The 22,020-nt window shown below is 39.2% G+C and overlaps 1 protein-coding gene across 2 annotated transcripts in view; it reads left to right on the forward strand.

Annotated features, from left to right (window-relative positions):
* The window catches only part of PDE3B (phosphodiesterase 3B), a 166,513-nt gene extending 151,789 nt beyond the window's left edge, over positions 1-14,724 (forward strand). For both annotated transcript variants that reach the window (XM_060103988.1, XM_060103989.1), the window contains exons 14-17: positions 5,787-5,990; positions 8,523-8,684; positions 12,434-12,689; positions 13,930-14,724. In XM_060103988.1, the coding sequence (XP_059959971.1) occupies positions 5,787-5,990; positions 8,523-8,684; positions 12,434-12,689; positions 13,930-14,144 (837 nt within the window). In that variant the 3' untranslated portion in view covers positions 14,145-14,724. The remainder of the gene's footprint in view (positions 1-5,786; positions 5,991-8,522; positions 8,685-12,433; positions 12,690-13,929) is intronic.
* Positions 14,725-22,020: the final 7,296 nt, after the last annotated feature.

A 22,020-nucleotide genomic window follows, 5' to 3' on the forward strand; every position in this document is an offset into this window, starting at 1 on the left:
CAAGAATCAGACGCCCATTTTCTGTAGCCTAGCACTTCATAAACCTAGTCCTATGGCAAGTCACAGACCTGGGCAGTAGTGGCACAGTGGAAAATGTACTGGTCTTCGGATTGAGAGACCTGAGTTTAATTTCTGGTTACCTACTATTAGCTGTGTGACATTAGGCAAGTGACCCTTATCTTTCTGAACCTCAAAATATGTACCTGATATGACTAAAAGAGATAACACTTGGAAAGTTTTCTACTGAATCAGATATCATGTAGACAGGAATTATTTACTATTCTATTCCACCCTCTGCTTTCATTCTCTCTTTATTAGCTTTGAGTATAGGTGAGTCAGACTTGTTTATTACCTCTTCTTCAAGGATATTACAAGTTAGTGAATTCTAGTGTTACTTGTCTTGCATGCAGATAATTGAAAACAATGACACATGAATGTAATTTATATAAGTTGTATACTCAAAACTGTTGTCCTGATCAAAATACAAACATGAAGTCTGGACACAATCAGTAACTATGTGTTATTTCTAAATTCTCATTGTTAAGGACGGCCAAGAGATGAAGCAATGGAAAGGGCTGGACTGGAAAGGAAATTGATCAGAGTTCAGCTATGAAAAAGTATAGCCTTTTACCTAGTCTCCTTGTTTACTTCCTGCTCCCCTTTAGTCTGGTTTCAACACATAGCAGCCAGAGTGGCCCTGTTAAAACATGCATTACATCACTCTCTGTTCCAAGCCCTCACTCCTAGTAAAAGACAGTCATTACAGTGGCTCAGAAGGCCCTACACGATTTAGCCCCCAATAATTCTCCTTTTTAAATTCACTCAGATCTAGCCTCACTGGCTTCCTTGCCGTTTCCTTCTATGTGCTGGCACACTCCCTTTCTAAGAAACTGGTCAGTTTCTGTTCTCTCTGCCCAGAGTGCTCTTTCCCCAGACATATATTGGGTTAGCCAACAAGTTCATTTGCGTTTTTCCATAACATCTTACAAAAAACCCTAACGAAGTTTTTGGCCAACCCAATATATAGCTCACTTTGTCACTTCCTTCCACCTGAAATTTCAAAAGCCCCTCCCTGGCACTCATTATGTTCCTCCCCTGATCATAACAATGGTCATTTAGCATACTATGTATTTTGCTTGTGTATTTTGTTTATTCCATGCCTCTCAGAGGAGTGTAAGTTTCCAAGAGGGCAGGGATTTTTATCTCTTTTATTCCCTAATACCTAGAATGGTGCCTAGCACACAGAAGGCATTCAGTAAAAATTTGTTGAATGTTGAAGGATCCCTAATTTCTTTGCTCTGCAGGACCGCTAAGCTTGTCTGAAATATACTCCGTTGTTCCCAAAGTGATGAAATACTTGAGACCTTCTTCAGCTAGTGTCTGTGAGATAAGGACTCTTTTGTGAAAGCCTGAGGCCTAACCTGTTTATTAGGTAATAAAGCAGTCTCTCTCATCTTAGGAAGCTCAATAGGTCTAATCAGGCCATAAATAGTGAAAGATATTATTGCTCTGGTGTATGATAAAAAAGGGACAATAGTGTATAATACTACCAACTGAATCAAGCATTCTTCATTCTCATGGTAAGAGAAATGTGTGGGAAGACTTAGGAGGATTATTTTGAATCCTTGCCATGAGAGAAGGGGAAACATTTAGTCAGCTTTATCCTAGAGGGATGTCAGTATTAAAATTCTAAGAGATTTCTGAGCTATTTCCAAATGAAGAGTTGGCTGAAAGATGGAGATTAGTGACTGAGATGTTAGAGTTTGTAGAATATTTTGATTTGGGGTAAAAGTAAACAAAACTTTGAGAATTGTAGATCTGAGACAGTCATAAATGTTTGTCCTCCCAAATATAGATAAAGATGGTGACTAAACAAGTACATTTTTCTCCTTTTCCTCCTGATCAAAATATTAGTAAGGGATGAAGCTCATTACAACAGAGAGGAGTTGGCAGGAGGATATTATCACCAGTAGGTTAAAGAATTTCATACTGTTTCTGGAAAATGAAAAACATGTGGGCAAATATTACTAGATTAAAGTATACTAGAAGGGAGCTGAGGCCTAAGTGGAACCCTAGAGACTCCTGATGCCATTTGCCCTTGTCTGCTCTACACACACACACCTCCCATATAACACACACCACACACCTTTAAGCAAAGCTACTGTATTTACTGCATTTACTTCCAGGCAGAAAACACATCTCTTAGATATTGAAGAAAATGGCCAGGAGAGATTTAGTACTCCAGAGTAAATCCTTCCCATTTTTGAAATCACACTGGTAATTCTAAAGCAAAACCTGCTAGGTAAACAGGCCCCATCCATGTTCACAGGATACCTACTCATCCTTCCCAATTAAAGAGACTCAGCAATAAAATATACACAAGGCTATTCGATGCATACTGTGGGACGGGCACTATTCTAGGCAATATTATTGAACAAAACAGGCAAAAAAAATATTCTGCCCCCATGGAACTTACATTCTAGTAAAGCAAGAAAAAAATAAGTGTGTGTGTGTAAAAGACAGAGAGATGATTATGACATAAGTGCTAGGAAAAAAGTAAAACGGGAGGAGATAGTGCTGGCATAAAAGGATTATTTTCATGTTAGAGTTCTGTATCCAGCTAAGCTACAGTTGAGTGTTAAGAGCAAAATAAAGAGTCTTAGGTATGCAAAGATTTTTAAAAATTATGTTCCATCCATCCTATCTGAGAAAGTTACATAAAAATGTGTTTTAGCAAAACAAGGGTGATAACTAAGACCAAGGGTCTTAGAAGATAATGGGATTACCAGAAACTTTAGAACCCAGAACTTGAGAGTAAAGGAGTCCCCAGATGACACTTGGTCATCAAGACTATTTCTTGAAAGAGAAGTACTTCTTTAAAAAAAAGTAGCTTCACTGTTTTCTACTGGGCCTAATTTGTTTACTGCTGCACCTAATTTGTTAACTGCCTCTATTGGAATTTTTTAAAGTTAGGAATATTATTTTTTTTAATGAAAACAGTCTTTCTTAATCCAAGATTTTTCATTCAGAAAAATTAAAATACCTTCTTTAATCTTATGACTATGACCTAGAGATTTTTCTGTTTCCTCCTTTTTCTTGTGTTTCAAAAGGAGACATTTGTTCAGATTTGTCATAGTCTTCCTGTTTGATCAAAGTCTTTATGTCTGATGGGTTTTTGTTAAGATTAATTCCGTCAGAGTTTGTATTAAACCCCTTTTCAAATCTTTTGACTCAGAGAAGGTAAAAGTAAACTTTATGATCAACTAATTTGCTTTGCCATGTTAGAGAAGTATTTGCCTGTGGAGATAAGGATGGGATCCATAACTAGAGAAAGCAGGTAGCAAGTTGCTTTAGCAAAATTCAGAGGATGTTAGTTACTGAAGCTCTAAATTAGGGGGGAAACTGTCTTCCTTTTCTAGTTGTCATGGCGCTCTCAGTAAAAGCTAGCTGAGGCTTCATTATCTGTTTTACCTGGAATGTTTTCCTCACGGAGTTTAAGCTTGGCTTGTTGCTCTATGTGCAAGCTTCCAGTATTCTTCTAAAGCAGAATTTGCCTCCTTACTGCTCCATGATTCTTGCCTCCACTCAGCCATGAGGTAGAGAGTTGACTGGGGTCCAGCAGGGGACTCCTTCTACTTATTCTCCAGGTGGGTTTTTCCTTCTTATGCAATGACTTAGGTGGCCTTTCCTCAATCCATTCCCACTTTTACCATGTCTTTAAAGCTTCCAGTATAGTGATTATATCTAGATTCTAATATTGACTCAGATTTCTTTTGGTCCCCATTTTATATTTCTTTGGTAAGGTCAAAGGGTAATTTGGATGCTTCAGGAATTCTGAATTATTAATTTTATTTATTTATTTTTTGCGGTACGTGGGCCTCTCACTGTCGTGGCCTCTCCCCTTGCGGAGCACAGGCTCCGGACACGCAGGCCCAGCGGCCATGGCTCACGGGCCCAGCCGCTCCACGACATGCAGGATCCTCCCGGACCGGGGCACGAACCTGCATCCCCTGCATCGGCAGGCGAACTCCCAACCACTGCGCCACCAGGGAAGCCCCTAATGTTTTTTTATTGATCTCACTAGATGAGAGTTTAAGTCAGCTAGCTTTACAGGACACACATTATACGTTGTAATTTATTGAACTGGGAGTTTGATTACTTCTTCATGAACAAAGCTATTCTGATAATTTATCAGTCTTTATTGGATTTAAGCATGAATTTAGTTAAATCACTATTAAATGCAAGTTGACTCCTTAGGAAGTCTTTGAAGTTTCACATGTGCATTTTAATTTGATACGTATATTGTAATATGATTACCACCATAGCGATAGCTAACACCTCCATCACATCACTTAATTAACTTTGTGTGTGTGGTAAGGACAGTTAAGATCTAGTCTCTTAGCAGTTTTTTATTATATAATATAGTATTGTTAATTATAATCACAATGCTGTACACTAGATCCCCAGAACTTGTCTTCAAACTGCATATTTGTACCCTTAGACCACCATCTCCCAATTCCCCCACCCTCTGGTAACTACCTAGTTCTACTGTATCTAGAGTTCAGTCTCAGAATATATGTAAGTGATATCATACAGTATTTGTCTTTCTCCGACTTATCTCACTTAGCATAATGCTCTCAAGGTCCACCCATGGCAGGATTTCCTTCTTTTTCACGGCTAAAAAATACTGCATTGTGTTTATATATATTACATCTTTTTTATTCATCCATTGGTGGCACAGATTGTTTCCAGCCTTTTTATGACTCACTGCAAAGTTTAAATCATATCACTGCTAACATAAAAATAAATGATGTAAAAAAATTAAATGGTAAGTATCTATGCTTAAATCTAGACTATAGCTAATTTTCACAAATATGTAGAACAATCTAATTAGGCTCAGAATATGCATCTTAACTGAGATTGTGCAGTATTTTTATCAGTCCTTTTCCATTAGACAGGAAGCTCTATGAAAATAGGGACATTTTAATTTTTATACTCAGCCGTTAGCACTGGCTATGACAGTTCTTTTAATAATTACTATGCTTATTCATAATTTTAAAAATTGCTTACTTGTTAGAGATGGAAGAAGCTTTAAAAATTCTATATAATCCAGTGGTTTTTAAAATTTGTATTCCCAAGTCCTAGACTACTGAGGTAGTACCTCAAGGTCTTCCACTAGAGTGAAGTGTAAAAAAAAGTGAATAAATCTACACCACTTGAACCAGAGAATTTGTGCTTTTACCTGCTTGATACTTCTCTGACTCCCAGGCACTGTGTCAGTTGGGAGTATAGGATGTACCCTTCTCATATTTGTGGCTCTCTGACTCACCATGCACAGTATTCTAGGTTCCTCTCTTTCATGCTTTAGTCAGCATGTTCATTCCATGCTGGCTAAAGAACAGTAATATATCCCTAAACCTGCTCTCTCTGTGTCCCTAATGACTTTATTAACAGAAGCTTTATCTGAGAAGGTTCACTGATTTAATGAAGTTGACCTCAGATATCAACTTTACATCTCTTGGTAGGCAGTGTGGTGTCTGCAAAGATGAACTTTGGAGACAAATTACCCTTTCGCTTACTAGCTGTGAATGCTGGAAAGGTGTACCTTATTCTCTTTGCACTTCAGTCTACTCATTTATAAAATTATCAACCGTTCTTTACAGGTATTAACATGCCTGGCATGTAGTAGGTACTCATTGTATTCTTCCAACCTGATCCTAACTCTGTTTATTATTAAAGTTCAGTATCTTTGAGATGCCTGCCTCATTTTTCTTATTCCTTTTTAGGCAGTTTTGTACAACGACAGATCTGTTCTGGAAAATCATCATGCTGCATCAGCCTGGAATCTGTATCTTTCTCGTCCAGAATACAACTTCCTTCTTAATCTTGATAATGTGCAATTCAAGCGCTTTCGTTTTTTAGTCATTGAAGCAATCCTTGCCACAGATCTTAAAAAGCATTTTGATTTCCTTGCTGAATTCAATGCCAAGGTTTGTTATGCATATTAATTACTGGCTTCAAAAGCAGAAATTATTGTCAGTGTTACTGACAAAAGGTATTTTTTTGTTTTGTTTTAAATTTTGAGAGTTTATTTGATCAAAAGCTGATTTGAATCAGGCAGCATCCAGTCTAACAGAAAGGAGCTCCAAGGACCAGTATAAAATGAAAGACTTTTATAGGCACAAGGGGACAGGAAGTTATACTGGGCAAAAAAGCGGGTTGGTAATTGAAAAGTTACTTTTCTTTAGGGGATGGCCAGGTTCAATCAGTCAGATTACCTAACTGATTAGGCCATTCCAAAAGGTATTTTTTTTAACATTAAGTTAGAATGATAAATCTGAAGTCATGAAGTCATGATAAATCTGACATAATACAATATATATGCCAATATTTTTAAAAAAATTATAACATGTCCAAAAATACTATTGCTTGCTACATTTCCAATTATGTCAATTGAAGCTTTTAGGGACAGATTTGAGAAAGTTGTGCACAGTGCCGAGTAAGGCATTTTATGAAGTTAAAGATGTGTTTCTAAGAAGCCAGTTATGCCTACTTTGCTGCACCTGTTTCCCTTTATATTATTAAGTGTTTAACTGGCTGGTGTGGGTCTGGAGAAGTACGTGAGAATAAGGCACTCATTGAACTACTGTTTATTGGGATTGCCCACTGCATGCAATCGTCCTAGTGAAGAATAAGGAATGAACAGATGGAAGTCCCTGTCCTCACTGAGCTCACATTCACTATGGAATTGAGAATCACTGCCCTTGTGTGATGGTACTAATGGGAGCACGTTCTATCCCTCGGAAGTTGGGGTGAAAAAATGTTGAGAACCACTGCTTTAGATTCCTGAGGGAAGGATGCCCCACCTTTTGCAGGCAGGAAATCGTTTTCTTGATAACATTTGTGCCCTAAAGGAAGGTGTACCTTCAGGGTAGAGGAACAGGTATCAAAGGAGTACTAGATTCAACCTCCTGGAAGGAGACCTATATATGTCACTGTTGTGATATTGATAAAATGTTTATAAAAATCAGCAAGAAATTTGAAATTTCTTTAAACTTATTTCATCGCTGTATAGCTCCACTAACCTTTATTTTTATTTAATAAAAATTCACTTAAGTGCTTAAGTCAGAGTAAATAGAAGTTTTTATAAGTGAAAGATTATCTAGCCCAAAACTTTTGAATCTGTGTTCCTCAGAGATTTCTGTTCTGTAGTCTCTCAGAAAAATGTCACATGAGTGGGGCTCTAGACTACACAATTTCTTTTCTTTTGGCCGTGGAGCGAGGCTTGCGGATCTTAGTTACCGACCAGAGATTGAACCCGGGCCACGGCAGTGAAAGTGCAGAGTCCTAACCACTGGACAGCCAGGGAATTCCCTAGACTACACAATTTCAATCTAAAGAGCTCGCCTTTCTTTTAACTGTTTTCTGTAGTGGTGGTCTACATAAGAGTTTCTTTAACAAAAGGGGCGGATGCCAGGGAATTCCCTGGTGGTCCAGTGGTTAGGACTCAGGGCTTTCACGGCCTTGGCCCTGCTTCAGTCCCTGGTCGGGGAACTAAGATCCTGCAAGCTATGCAGCACAGCCAAAAAAAAGAAAAAAGAGGGGTAGATGCCAAAAAAAATCTACCATCACAATAAAGTTCCAAAGCCACTGATCTGGCCTATTCACTTTATTTCTTACAAGAGGAAATCTGAGTTCTTGAAAGGCATGGTAATTTGCCTGGTAACTAGCATTTATTTAAATAACAATGTTAGCATTTACTATGAACTGTGAATTTTTCATTTGTTAATCCTCATGGCAGTATGGCTAGATGGATATTTTTCCTATTTTATAGATGAAGAAAGGTGGACTCAAGGAGCTTAAGTAATTTTTCCAGCGTTATACAATGAATTAGTAAATCATTCTGAGTCAGGATTTAAAACCATAGAGATTAGCTTCTAAGACTTGTGTTCTTTCAACTATATAGCATGTTGTCTTTTACAGTTAGATCCTTAAGTGTTCCCTTATGAGATGGAAACAGTTATAATTCTTATATGACTTGTTTCTGCGTATTCATATATATTTTATATTATATCGTATTATATACTGTGTATAATATATAATATACACAAATTACCATTTTCTCTGGTAATCACAAATATTGAGACCCACGGTTTGTTGTTCTGCGTGTACAGTGCTCTACTTCCATTGAAACAAACCGTAAATGACACTTCAAAGGGAAATTTAACCCATAGAGGTACATGTTATGGCACAAACCAATTAAAAGAAGCATTTATTGAAATTCCTTCCTGTCCTTTGGACAGGGAACAGTTTTAAGACAATTTGGTAAAAACAAAAAACTGGGGAATTCCCTGGCAGTCCAGTGGTTAGGACTCCAAGCTTTCACTGCCGAGGGTGTGGTTTCAAACCCTGGTTGGGGAACTAAGATACCACAAGCCGTGTGGTGTGGCCAAAAAAAACCCCCCACCACCAAAAACTCCTGTGCCCTCAGCACCTAAAATAATTCTGTTTTTCCAAACTAGGCCAATGATGTAAACAGTAATGGTATAGAATGGAGTAATGAAAATGATCGCCTGTTAGTATGCCAGGTGTGCATCAAACTGGCAGATATAAATGGCCCAACAAAAGTTCGAGGCTTGCATTTGAAATGGACAGAAGGCATTGTCAATGAATTTTATGAGCAGGTAAGTTGAAACATGAGATTGGTGGGACTTTTAGATTGGCTTTTAGATTGGTGGACTTTTCTGCCATCTGAAGACACTACCCTTTGGGTTTGGATAGCTACATTAAATGCTTGAAATGAGTTGCTTTAACCAAAAATGAGTTGCATTTGCTCTGGTCAGCTCCTTTGCCTTTGTTTCTAAAATTTAACAGGGAGTTCCCTGGTGGTCCAGCGGTAAAGAACCTGCCTTACAACGCAGGGGACGTGGGTTTGATCTCTAGTCAGGGAACTAAAATCCCACATGCCACAGGGCAACTAAGCCTACACACCACAACTACTGAGCTCGTGCACCTCAACTAGAGAGAGAAAACCCACACACTACAACCAGAGAGAAGCCCACACGCCACAACGAAAGATCCCACATGCCTCAACGAAGATCCCACGTGCCACAACTAAAGACCCAGTGCAGCCAAAAATTTAAAAAATAACTAAATAAACAAAAAATTAATCTTTAAATTTTAAAAACAAAAATAGTTTACTGCAAATCTGGAGTGGGTTGAATGTACTCCAGTCTAGAGCTAAGGAAAGACTACATATTGATTCCAAGGTCCCTTTCAATCCTGAAAACCTATAGCCTAGGATAATTTATTTCCAAAAGAAGTTGTTTAATTGATTCAGGGTATACTTAGATTGTATTTTTAAAGTATCAACCCATTTTCAACTCTGCTATAGAAAGACTGCCTTAGATACATCAACTACGTAAAAGTCCTGGCAGAGGGTAAGAAATTAGCGCTAGAAATGGGGACAAAGTAGATAATTAGTGGCTTTCAAGTTTCAAAAATATAAACATGCTCTTTTCTCATATGTTTTTAATCTTGTCTTTAAAATAATCCTACCACTTTGCAGTCTTTACCACTTTTCTGTCCAATTTTGAGGCTCCCTACAATGTAGAAAAATACTGACTTCCCCAGAAGCCTAATATTTCATTATCTCCAAAATAACAAATACATCCTGTTGACTGGAACTGCATTCCTTGGGAATCCTTACTAGACCTACTAATCAGGAAAGATCAAGATGTTTACCAAGTGAGACTTCTGTGACAGGGCTTTCTTTACCAAGAGTTGCTACTCTAGTAGGAGTGATGAAGGTGAGCCTATAAACTGCAGACTTATCTGTTATACCTTGTCACACCCAGATTGTATTGAATGACCAGTAAATGTAGTGTCTTTCACCCACTTTAGCTAAACATCCCAATACAATAGTGTATACTCTGCTGTTTACAAGTCAACAAAATACCATACTGTGTAATCACGAAAATAGATTAGTAAAATCTTAGCAATAATCTTAGAATACTTTTCACTGATACATTTGAACTAAATTATATGTAATTTGGGGTAATTTGGGGTAATAAATGGTTATAAATATTTACCCTAATTTGTAGACTGCAGTATGTATAGTAGTGTTTGCATATTCCCATCCTCATTCTCAAAGATAATTGAAGACTGCCTCAGGCTTCAGTTCAGGTTCACAAAATAATTTTATGCTAAGGAAAATGCTGTCTTTATATTATCTGTACAAACAGTGGTAATAAGAAAGTGGTAGTATATGCCAATTTTAGAAAACCCACTAATTCAGTGAAAAAACATTAGAAAATTTCATTTAGACCCATTTCATAATATATTTTTAAAGTACAGAGAATTAATTCTTATTAAACAAACTTGGAAACCATGCCTGAGGTTGAATCCTGGCTCCTCTTCCTTGCCAGCAATGTGACCTGGGGTAAGTTACTTAACTTTTCTGTGCCTCAGTTTCCTCATTGAGAAGATAGGAATATTGATGGTACCTACCTTATAAGGTTGTGTGAGGATTAAATGAATTAATTTATGTAAAGTTCTTAGAACAGTTCCTGACACATAAGTGCTCAATAAACTATTATAATTCCAGATCACTAAAAACAATGTAATATTTCAGACAGTTTCACTTAATCTTTCTAGGTTTCATTATTCTTATGTCAAAGGAGAAAAATGCCATCTGATAACCCTACCACACAGTGGTCATGAAGGTTAAATGTACTAACCTATAGGAAAGTCAACCCTCATCAAAACCATCAGAATTCCTTCTCAGTCTTGTTCTGCTAGTCAACCTTCAGATATGGATGCAAATTTCTAACCTGGCCCAACCTTTTACCTTTTTATTACCTTAGTTATACTATCTTTATGTATACTCCTATAGCCATTATGTGCCATGGGCTTAGAAAAGCCTCACTCCTATTTAAAAGTCAAATGTATGAAACTGTAGAATCCTGTGGATAAACCCACCTGGATATTTTTTGTAAATATTAATAATTTTCATCCTCACAGAAGATAAAGCCATATAAGATTTTTAATCATGGGACAGTTTTTGCTTGTTTCCTTAGGGCTCTGTTGGCTCAGCACAGATAGACACTGTTTGCCTGCAGAATTTGTGCACTGTGGAGAGTATTCACCCTCCACCAGTTCAGACAGTAGGCACTAAAATGTTAATAGTACCATTTGGGGACTGCTCAGCCCTGTGCTCAACATTTTATATAATATTGCTTTTCATCCTATAGCAGCCCTGTAGATTATTGTTCACATCTTACACATGAATTGGGCATAGAGCTTGCCCAGCACCACACAGGTAGTAGGTGGCTAAAGCAGGTTTTGAAACCCTATCTGTCTGATCTCCAGTTGTGCTCTCCAGAACCCTAGGGACCACAAGTGGGAGGGTATCACAGGGCAGGCAGCTGGGGCGAATCCTCACCTCAACCACAAGAGCTCTACTTTTGTCTGTTTTACATATTGAGTTTTCTGATTTAGATTCATTAAAGGGTTCTGCTGTTAGAAAAAAAGGGAGGGCATTGAAAAGCATTTGCAAGGGCTTCCCTGGTGGCGCAGTGGTTGAGAGTCCGCCTGCCGATGCAGGGGACACGGGTTCGTGCCCCGGTCCGGGAGGATCCCACATGCCGCGGAGCGGCTGGGCCCGTGAGCCATGGCCGCTGAGCCTGCGCGTCCGGAGCCTGTGCTCCGCAACGGGAGAGGCCGCGACAGTGAGAGGCCTGCGTACCGCAACCAAAAAAAAAAAAAAAAAAGCATTTGCAAAATTCAACTCTGTACATTTGAGGTACAACTACAACAAAAATGTTTCCATTATACCATCTCCCCATAGGAGAAAGAGGATCTATATTTGATATTATAGAATTTATATATTCTATTAATATAATTCTGGTTTGTTAGCAAATTTGCTGAATTTATTTTTTATTTTTTATTTTTTTATTTTTTTTTTGCGGTACGCGGGCCTCTCACCGCTGTGGCCTCTCCCGTTGCAGAGCACAGGCTCCGGACGCGCAGGCTCAGCAGCCATGGCTCACGGGCCCAGCTGCTCCGCGGCATGTGGGATCTTCCTGGACCGGGGCACGAACCCGTGTCCCCTGCATCGGCAGGCGGACTCTCAAACACTGCGCCACCAGGGAAGCCCCTGAATTTATTTTTAAAAGATGTATATTTTTCTTGCTACCTGAATATCAATCGTACTGGTTGACTGGGGGTGTGAGAATAAAGTCTTGTTTAGGATTTCTCAAATAGTAGAGAAATTCTTTGAGTTGGAATGACAGAGTAATTTCATTGATACTTCTTTGTAAAAATAATTTTGAGTTAGACTGTGCTTATTAAGAAACCTCAAGATAATTTTAACAAAGCTCAGTGGTTGTTCTTTCAACAGTTAAATGTATACTTTTCTTTTTAATATGATCAGGGAGATGAAGAAGCAAATCTTGGTTTGCCCGTCAGTCCCTTCATGGATCGTTCTTCTCCTCAACTAGCAAAACTCCAGGAATCTTTTATCACTCACATAGTGGGTCCCCTGTGTAACTCCTATGATGCTGCTGGTTTGCTACCGGGTCAGTGGATAGAAGCAGAAGAGGATGATGATACTGAAAGTTGTTATGATGAAGAAGATGGTGAAGAATTAGATACAGAGGATGAAGAAATAGAAGAAAACCTAAATCCTAGTAAGATATAAGGATACTATCATTTATTTAATGTTATTAATTAACTGCAAATGTCCATTTAATTTGGATTTGAATCTTTGTTTTTAAGATACAGATTCAGTAGTTATATCTTAAGTAAGTACTATCTAAATGTTCAGCCTGAATTCAGTCTCCTTTTGAGTAACTACTGCTTGGGTACCGTGCAAATGCTGTCACACAACAAGCATTCTTAGTTAAAGTAGCGTCTCTGGAAGTGCTGTCCTCCAGCCAGTGCTCTTCAGAAGTCTCTACCTGTGCACACATGATGGGGCTGTCGCCAAATCTGAACTCATGTGAGGTGGCTGGTCCTAGTGGCTAGTCCTCCTTTGCCTAACCCCTCTTCACACTACCCTCCCCTGTTAACATGCCCTTCATATAGACTTGGGAAATAGTTCATTCAACACAGTTGGGAGAGGAGGAAAATACACATTCTCTGACTCTAAGAGGAAAACCAAGTTTTGTGGCATAATGGCTTTGAACTACCAAACCATAATGCATAGTTTTTCTATATAAATCAGTGAGTATAAATGGAAAATGAAAAAGACATTTGTCATCTTTGTAACTAAAAATGAAATCAGTTATTTGCTCTTTAAAGTAGGATTTAAATTATTATTTAAATTATATCTAGCTAATTATTTTTTTGTTTGTTTCCCAAGCATGCTATAAATCAGAACAGATAAGACAGCTTGGAACAAGATAACAAAGTACTTCCCCCGCCCTACCTTGTATTCAGGAGTAGCATAGTGAAGAGTAATCTTATGGCATTACCATCTGATGTCATGATCAGATGGGAAAGCTGACTGGCTTCTAAAATTTATTTGTACTCACCAAATTTTTGATAATTGTGTTTAATTCAATACATTAAAAAAATCCCTATAAAGGATGGTTTTTAACTTTGCATTGTTATTTATCATTTGGAATTTCAGTACCATCCTCCCTTCTCCTTGAAACTCCCACCCAACCCCATCTTCCCTAATCCCCTCTCTACTTTATTTTTATCCAGTAACACTTAACACCATCTAACACACAAGTGTCTTGCTTCTTTGCTTATCTTGGTCTTCCCACTAGAAAGAGAGCCCCATGGTGCAAGGATTATTTTAATCTTATTATAACTATAACCCCAGTGCTTAGATAAATGCCTGGAATATATCAGGCACTCAGATATTTATTGAATGACTGAATCATATTGCTATGATTAGAATACACGTGTTAAATTTCACAGAACCACAAAGAAGGAAAGGCAGACGGCGAATATTTTGTCAGCTAATGCACCATCTCACTGAAAACCACAAGATATGGAAGGAAATCATAGAGGAAGAAGAGAAATGTAAAGCTGATGGGAATAAACTGCAGGTGGAGAATTCTTCCTTACCTCAAGGAGATGAGATTCAGGTCATTGAAGAAGCAGATGAAGAGGAAGAGAGACAGTTGGAATAAAAGAAAAGGCATATTGAAGAAGCCCTGAGGGCCGTGCTCAGTGTCGATGTCATTGCCTAGTGCTTACCACGCTGACTTGGAACCGACTGCACCTAGGTGGACAGGCCCTAACACTGTGAGAGGATCCCTGCTGTGCTGGCAGTTTCCCACTCCCATGCACTTTCACCACACAGACTAAAAGTATCCTTAGAGCTTGGTTTCAGTTGACTTGTGTTGCCAAGCCCTTACTTAATGCTTTTACTGGTGTATAAATATTAATACTTTGTCATAATACTGCTTTGCTGGCTAGAAGGCTCTTATTTTTCATGAGGGGGGAGCTGTAACTAAAAACTCAAGTGACTCACTTTCGTTTCTTAAGTGGCCAGAACTTTTTCCTTTCGTGAAGACAGGATTAAAAAACAACAACAACAAAAAATGGGAATTTCCTGGCAGTCCAGTGGTTAGGACTCGGAACTTTCACTGCCATGAATCCCTAGTAGAGTTCAATTCCTCATCAGGGAACTAAGATCCTGCAAGCTGAGCAGCGCAGCTGAAAAAAAAACCCAAAACAAAAAACAGGATTCATATTGTACTTCCAAATGTGTCTTTTATGTCTTTGAATGTTTGCGGGGGGAAAGTCTGTGCCTATCTAAAAAAAAGAAATCCAGCGTTGCCTTTCTGAGAGATCTGTTCAATGCAGTATACTGTTCAGTGCTGTTCTCCAGCTAGGTTTATCCATAAAGGACTGAGTAACCTTTGTTATATTTAACAAAATCCAGGTGCATCAATTTTTGATGCTTTTTACTGTTTTGTTTTTTTTTTTAATCTACTATGTGTGTGTTCTTTCTGCTCAGAGCATTCAGGTTTGCCGTGGACATCAGAAGTCTGAATTCCAGTCTTACTGACTTTATATCCCATGGTTGAATTTTAAAGCTGTTTAGGTTTAACAATGAAGGAATTTTATTCTTTAGTCAAAACTGTTCTTATTTTAACTCTTGCTCAGGATTAGTATTTTTAAACATTTATTTTAGTATAAACACAGCACAGATTTGTCAGAGGAAAAAAAATTGTCCTAATATCGATGTTAACCTTTTATGAAATGAGCATTATTCTCTCTTCTTAAATTTGAGACTAATTAAAGCCAAGGGAAAGGAGATGTCTGTCTTTCGCCTTAATACAAAAATGCAATCCTATCAAAGATAAAGAACAAATGAAATAGCGTGAGCTCTAAAGGTCACATACATTGAATAAATAATTGAATATGTGCTTAATCTTTAGATCCATATCTTGGGTGTTGTGTGTTACTGTAAAACTGATGCTCATCTTTCTGTTAGTTTCCTTCTGCCTTGAGACTACATGAAATGACCTATGACTACTCAATACTTGTAGAGCTCAACTGCAGGTCTAATTTCTGAGATAAAGTAAATGGTGGGAGTACTTATTTAATTTTTATATTTAAAAAAACTGAATATTTTAGTAAATCATTTTACACAAAAGCACATTAAGATAATTACAAAGAAAATGGGCCATATTTACAATGTTTATAAACTTGTTAGGGTCCAGATATATACCCTAGTTGTGAAAATTTTTTGAAGATATAAAGTGCAGCCAGAATGATAGCAAGATGGTAGACCAATATTTTCCATTATTTTTGGAGACTATATTATATTTTGGATCCATGCAGCTCTTATGAAGCTTTTTCAGTTTTCTAAGGTAATTCTTTTTTAAATTAATTTTTATTGTATAGTTGATTTACAATGTTGTGTTATAGTTTCTGCTGTACAGCAAAGTGAATCAGTTATACATATACATATACCCACTCTTTTAGATTCTATTCCCATATAGGTCATTACAGAGTATTCAGTAGACTTCCCTATGCAAGGTAATTCCTTTAAAATATGATGTCAGCAGGCAATTTCTTACCTACCTAGATTATTTAGCATATCTGAAAGATATCAATTAAAGATCTATATAAGTGTTGAAAGTTTTGGTCCTGTACAGTATCATAATATTTAATGAATCACTAAGCTTTATTTATTAGATACACTGAGTGCTAGCTCCTTCCTACTACTTTTGCTGCCATTGCCACATCATTGTAAACTGGCCTCTCATTACTGAGTGATAAAATTTTAACTAATTTATTGAGTTTGCCCTTATAATGTATATATCCTGTGCTTCTCATTCTCTAGAGTACATTTTACATCCTGCAGAAGTATATTTCTGCTATTGCAAACTACATATAAATTCACACACATGCATGTGTGCATAATAAGACTCAAATTTCCTTACTTTCTATTTTATTAAAATTTTGTATTGGGTTGTTTAGTGTATATTTTTATTTTCTCAAAAGAAGCATGTTTTTATTCTGTTAAAAATGCTATTACTGAAAATTCACTTAAGTAGTTTAACCCTTAAATTATTTAGCCTTTACAAAATAATTGGCATATACTAAAATAACCCAAACACTAAAAAGTATTCTTGCTGAAACTTAAATTCATAAATTGTAAGAAATGAATGTGAGTGTATGTTAAGTATAAACAGTACTATTAGATGGAATCTTACTTGAGAAATTGTGGAAAGTCATATTGCAGATCCTCTTTTGGTTATTACTGAATCAGATAATTTTCTAATTAGAATCATTTTCATCATGAATTTGTTGTTGTTTTAAGTCACTGGTCTTAGAAATAATCTTGTAGTGCTATATAATATCTGTGTGCTTACTGACATTTTTCTCCATAAAAGTCTACTTTTTAAAGTTATTTCATGATTTGAAGGCTGTTTCCTGCTATTCTCACTCTGCTGGTGCTGTTGGATTTTTCTACTTATTTTTACAAGAATCCTATGAATTCTGGCACTGCTTAGGTTTCTGTCTATATTGCATGATCTCATAGGAAAACCTTCACAAAAGAGACGAACAGAATGAACTCTGGTTTCTTTACTGTAATTGCGAAGCCAGTCAGCAGCTCTAGAGGGTGTGTGGGGATGAGTGGTATGTGGAGCAGGGATGAAAGCTTCCCAGAGACTTTAATGCTGAGAACTGAAGACTTAATGAGTTAGCTTGGAGATGATGGCTTGTGGCCAGAGAATAACAGCATGTGTAGAGGCGAGGAGAAAAAGCATCCCACCTTGGAGGAGCCAAAAGAGATTTAGGATGGCTGAAACTTAGAGTGCAAGATGAGGGGATGGTAGAGAGAGAGTGGTTAATAAAGGGACTTGTAAAGCATGACATGCCACTTAAACTTTATTCCAAAAGGAAATGAGGAAAAATTGAAAGTTTTAATCTGAAAGTGACATAATTAGTTTCACATTTTATGAGGATCATTCAAATAACTATCATGTTGAGTGGAATAGGAAGATTAGACATGGGGAGACCCCAGTGCTCTAGACTAGGATAGATTGTAGAACAACAGGAAAGTGAACAGACTTGAGATTTAAGATATACAATAGAATCAATTTACCCTGATTAACTGGGTATGGTGGTAAGAAAGAGATGATGACGTGACTCTCAGATTTCCAATTTGGGCAACTGTCAATGTCATTCACTGAGGTAGGGTATACCAGAGGAGATTTTGGATGAGCAGGAGGTTGAGGTCTTTATATGTTCTATTGGTTCTTTCTCTGGAGAACTTTGATAAAAGCAACAAACACAAGGAAACAAACATCAGAAGAATAGCAGAAATAGCAGATGTAGACTTCCCAATATCTTCAGGTGCTACATTGCATTATCAAAAACAATAGAAAATAACTATGTATGAAATGTTTAAGGAAATAAAGCATGCAATGACAAAAATGAGCAAACAATAAGAAATTTAAAAGTCACCAGAGGGGGCCCGGAGGAAGATGGCAGAAGAGTAAGACGCGGAGATCACCTTCCTCCCCACAGATACATCAGAAATTCATCTACACGTGGAACAACTCCTACAGAACACCTACTGAACGCTGACAGAAGACCTCAGACCCCCCAAAAGGCAAGAAACCCCACATACCTGGATAGGGCAAAAGAAAAAAAGAATAAACAGAGACAATAGGATAGGGACGGGACCTGCACCAGTGGGAGGGAGCCGTGAAGGAGGAAAGGTTTCCACACACTACAAGCCCCTTCGCGGGCGGAGACTGCAGGTGGCGGAGGGGGAAAGCTTCGGAGTAGCGGAGGAGAGCACAGCAACAGGGGTGCGGAGGGAAAAGCGGAGAGATTCTGGCACAGAGGATCGGTGCCCTCAGGCACACACCAGCCCGAGAGGCTTGTCTGCTCGGCCGCCGGGGCGGGCGGGGCTGGGAGCTGAGGCTCGGGTATCGGCTTTCAGTCGGAGCGCAGGGAGAGGACTGGGGCTGGCGGCAGGAAGAGAGCCTGAAGGGGTTAGTGCACCACGGCTAGCCCGGAGGGAGTCCGGGGAAAGGGTCTGGAGCTGCCGAAGAGGCAAGAGACTTTTTTCCCTTTTGTTTCCTGGTGCGCGAGGAGAGGGCATTAAGAGGGCTGCTTGGGGAAGCACCGGAGACAGGCGAGAGCCGCGGGTAAGGCGCGGACCTCGGAGACGGGAGTGGGACGCTGGGGCTGCCGCCGCCGCCGCCACGGGGCCTGTGTGCGAGCGCGGGTCACTGTCCGCCCCGCCTTCCGGGGGGCCTGTGCACCCCGCCACTGCCGGGGTCCCGGGACCCGGGGACGGCTTTCCCGGGAAAGCGCACGGAGCGCCACGGGCTGCTGCAACGTCACGCCGGCCTCTGCCGCCGCAGGCCCGCCCCACACTGCGCGCCCCTCCCTCCCCTCTGCCTGAGTGAGCCAGAGCCCCCGAATCAGCGGCTCCTTTAAACCCGTCCTGTCTGAGCGAAGAACGGACGCCCTCCGGCGACCTACGCGCAGAGGCGGGGCCCGGTCCAAGGCTGAGACCCGGGAGCTGTGAGAGCAGAGACAGGGAAATCTCTCTGTGCAGCCTTGGAGGCAGCGGATTAAAGCTCCACGGTCCATTTCATGTGCCCTGCGTCTGTGGAGTGCATGAAGGGACAGCCAATCATCCCAAATTGAGGAAGTGGACTTTGAGGACAAGATTTAAGACTTTCCCCCCTTTTCCTCTATTTACAACGAATTATCCCAAATTGAGAAGGTGGACTTGGAGAGCAAGATTTTTGATTTTTCCCCCTGCTCTCTTTTTGTGAATGTGTATGTGTAATCTTCTGTGTAAGATTCTCTCTGTATAGCTTTGCTTCCACCATATGTCCCAGGGTTCTATCGGTCCGTTTTTTTTTCAATGATTACTTTTTAATTTTAATAACGCTACTATATTTCATACTTTATTCTATTTTACTTTACCTGCTCTTTCTTTTTTTTCTTACCTTCCCTTCCTCCCTCCCTCCGCTCCTCCTTTCCTTCTTTCTCTTTCTTTCCTCCCTCCCTCCCTACCACCCTTCTTCTTTCCACTTTCTTTTTCTTTCCTCCCTCCCTCCCTCCCTCCTGTCTTTCTTTCTTTCTTTCCTTCCTCCCTCCCTCCCTTCTTCCATTCACTCTTCCTTTTGCTTTAATTCCTCCCTCCCTCCCTTCTTTCCTTCTCTTTCCATCCTTCCTCCCTCCCTCCTTTCCTTCTCTCTTTCCATCCTTCCTCCCTCCCTCCCTCCTTTCATTCTTCCTTCCTTCCTTCCTTTCTTCCCTTCTTCCTTTCTTTCCCTCTTTCTTTCTTCTACTAATTCTTTCTTTCTGCTTTTTCTCCATGTTATTCTGAGCCGGGTGGATGAAAGGCTCTTGGTGCTGCAGCCAGGAGTCAGTGCTGTGCCTCTGAAGTGGGAGAGCCAACTTCAGGACACGGGTCCACAAGAGACCTCCCAGCTCCACATAATATCAAGCAGCGAAAATCTCCCAGAGATCTCCATCTCAACACCAGCACCCAGCTTCACTCAACGACCAGCAAGCTACAGTGCTGGTCACCCTATGCCAAGCAACAAGCAAGGCAGGAACACAACCCCACCCATTAGCAGAGAGGCTACCTAAAAACATAATAAGGCCATAGGCACCCCAAAACACACCACCAGACGTGGACCTGTCCATCAGAAAGACAAGATCGAGCCTCAACCACCAGAACACAGGCATTAGTCCCCCCCACCAGGAAGCCTACACAACCTACTAAAACAACCTTAGCCACTGGGGACAGACACCAAAAACAACGGGAACTACGAATCTGCAGCCTGCAAAAAGGAGACCCCAAACACAGTAACATAAGCAAAATGAGAAGACAGAAAAACACATAGCAGGAGAAGGAGCAAGATAAAAACCCACCAGACCTAACAAATGAAGAGGTAATAGGCAGTCTACCTGAAAAAGAATTCAGAATAATGATGGTAAAGATGATCCAAGATTCTATTTCCAAGATCCATAATCTTGGAAATAGAATAGACAAAATGCAAGAAACAGTTAACAAGGACCTAGAAGAACTAAAGATGAATCAAGCATCGATTAAAAACACAATAAATGAAATGAAAAATACTCTAGATGGGATCAATAGCAGAATAACTGAGGCAGAAGAACGGATAAGTGAGGTGGAAGATAAAATAGTGGAAATAACTGCTGCAGAGAAAAATAAAGAAAAAAGAATGAAAAGAACAGAGGACAGTCTCAGAGACCTCTGGGACAACATTAAACACACCAACATTCGAATTATAGGGGTTCCAGAAGAAGAAGAGAAAAAGAAAGGGACTGAGAAAATATTTGAAGAGATTATAGTTGAAAACTTCCCTAATATGGGAAAGGAAATAATTAATCAAGTCCAGGAGGCACAGAGAGTCCCATACAGAATAAATCCAAGGAGAAATACACCAAGACACATATTAATCAAACTGTCAAAAATTAAACACAAAGAAATCATATTAAAAGCAGCAAGGGAAAAACAACAAATAACACACAAGGGAATCCCCATCAGGTTAACAGCTGATCTCTCAGCAGAAACTCTACAAGCCAGAAGGGAGTGGCAGGACATAAAGTGATGAAGGAGAGAAACCTGCAACCAAGATTACTCTACCCAGCAAGGATCTCATTCAGATTTGATGGAGAAATTAAAACCTTTACAGACAAGCAAAAGCTGAGAGAGTTCAGCACCACCAAACCAGCTTTACAACAAATGCTAAAGGAACTTCTCTAGGCAAGAAACACAAGAGAAGGAAAAGACCTACAATAACAAACCCAAAGCAATTAAGGAAATGGGAATAGGAACATACATATCAATAATTACCTTAAATGTAAATGGACTAAATGCTCCCACCAAAAGACACAGAGTGGCTGAATGGATACAAAAACAAGACCCATATATATGCTGTCTACAAGAGACCCACTTCAGACCTAGAGACACATACAGATTGAAAGTAGGGGGATGGAAAAAGATATTCCATGCAAATGGAAATCAAAAGAAAGCTGGAGTAGCAATTCTTATATCAGACAAAATAGACTTTAAAATAAAGACTATTAGAAGAGACAAAGAAGGACACTACATAACGATAAAGGGATCGATCCAAGAAGAAGATTTAACAATTGTAAATATTTATGCACCCAACATAGGAGCACCTCAATACATAAGGCAAATACTAACAGCCATAAAAGGGGAAATCGACAGTAACACAATCATAGTAGGGGACTTTAACACCCCACTTTCACCAATGGACAGATCATCCAAAATGAAAATAAATAAGGAAACACAAGCTTTAAATGATACATTAAACAAGATGGACTTAGTTGATATTTATAGGACATTCCATCCAAAAACAACAGAATACACATTTTTCTCAAGTGCTCATGGAACATTCTCCAGGATAGATCATATCTTGGGTCACAGATCAAGCCTTGGTAAATTTAAGAAAATTGAAATTGTATCAAGTACCTTTTCCGACCACAATGCTATGAGACTAGACATCAATTACAGGA

This window comes from Mesoplodon densirostris, chromosome 7 (assembly GCF_025265405.1).
Source record: "Mesoplodon densirostris isolate mMesDen1 chromosome 7, mMesDen1 primary haplotype, whole genome shotgun sequence".
Classification (NCBI taxonomy): Eukaryota; Metazoa; Chordata; class Mammalia; order Artiodactyla; family Ziphiidae; genus Mesoplodon; species Mesoplodon densirostris.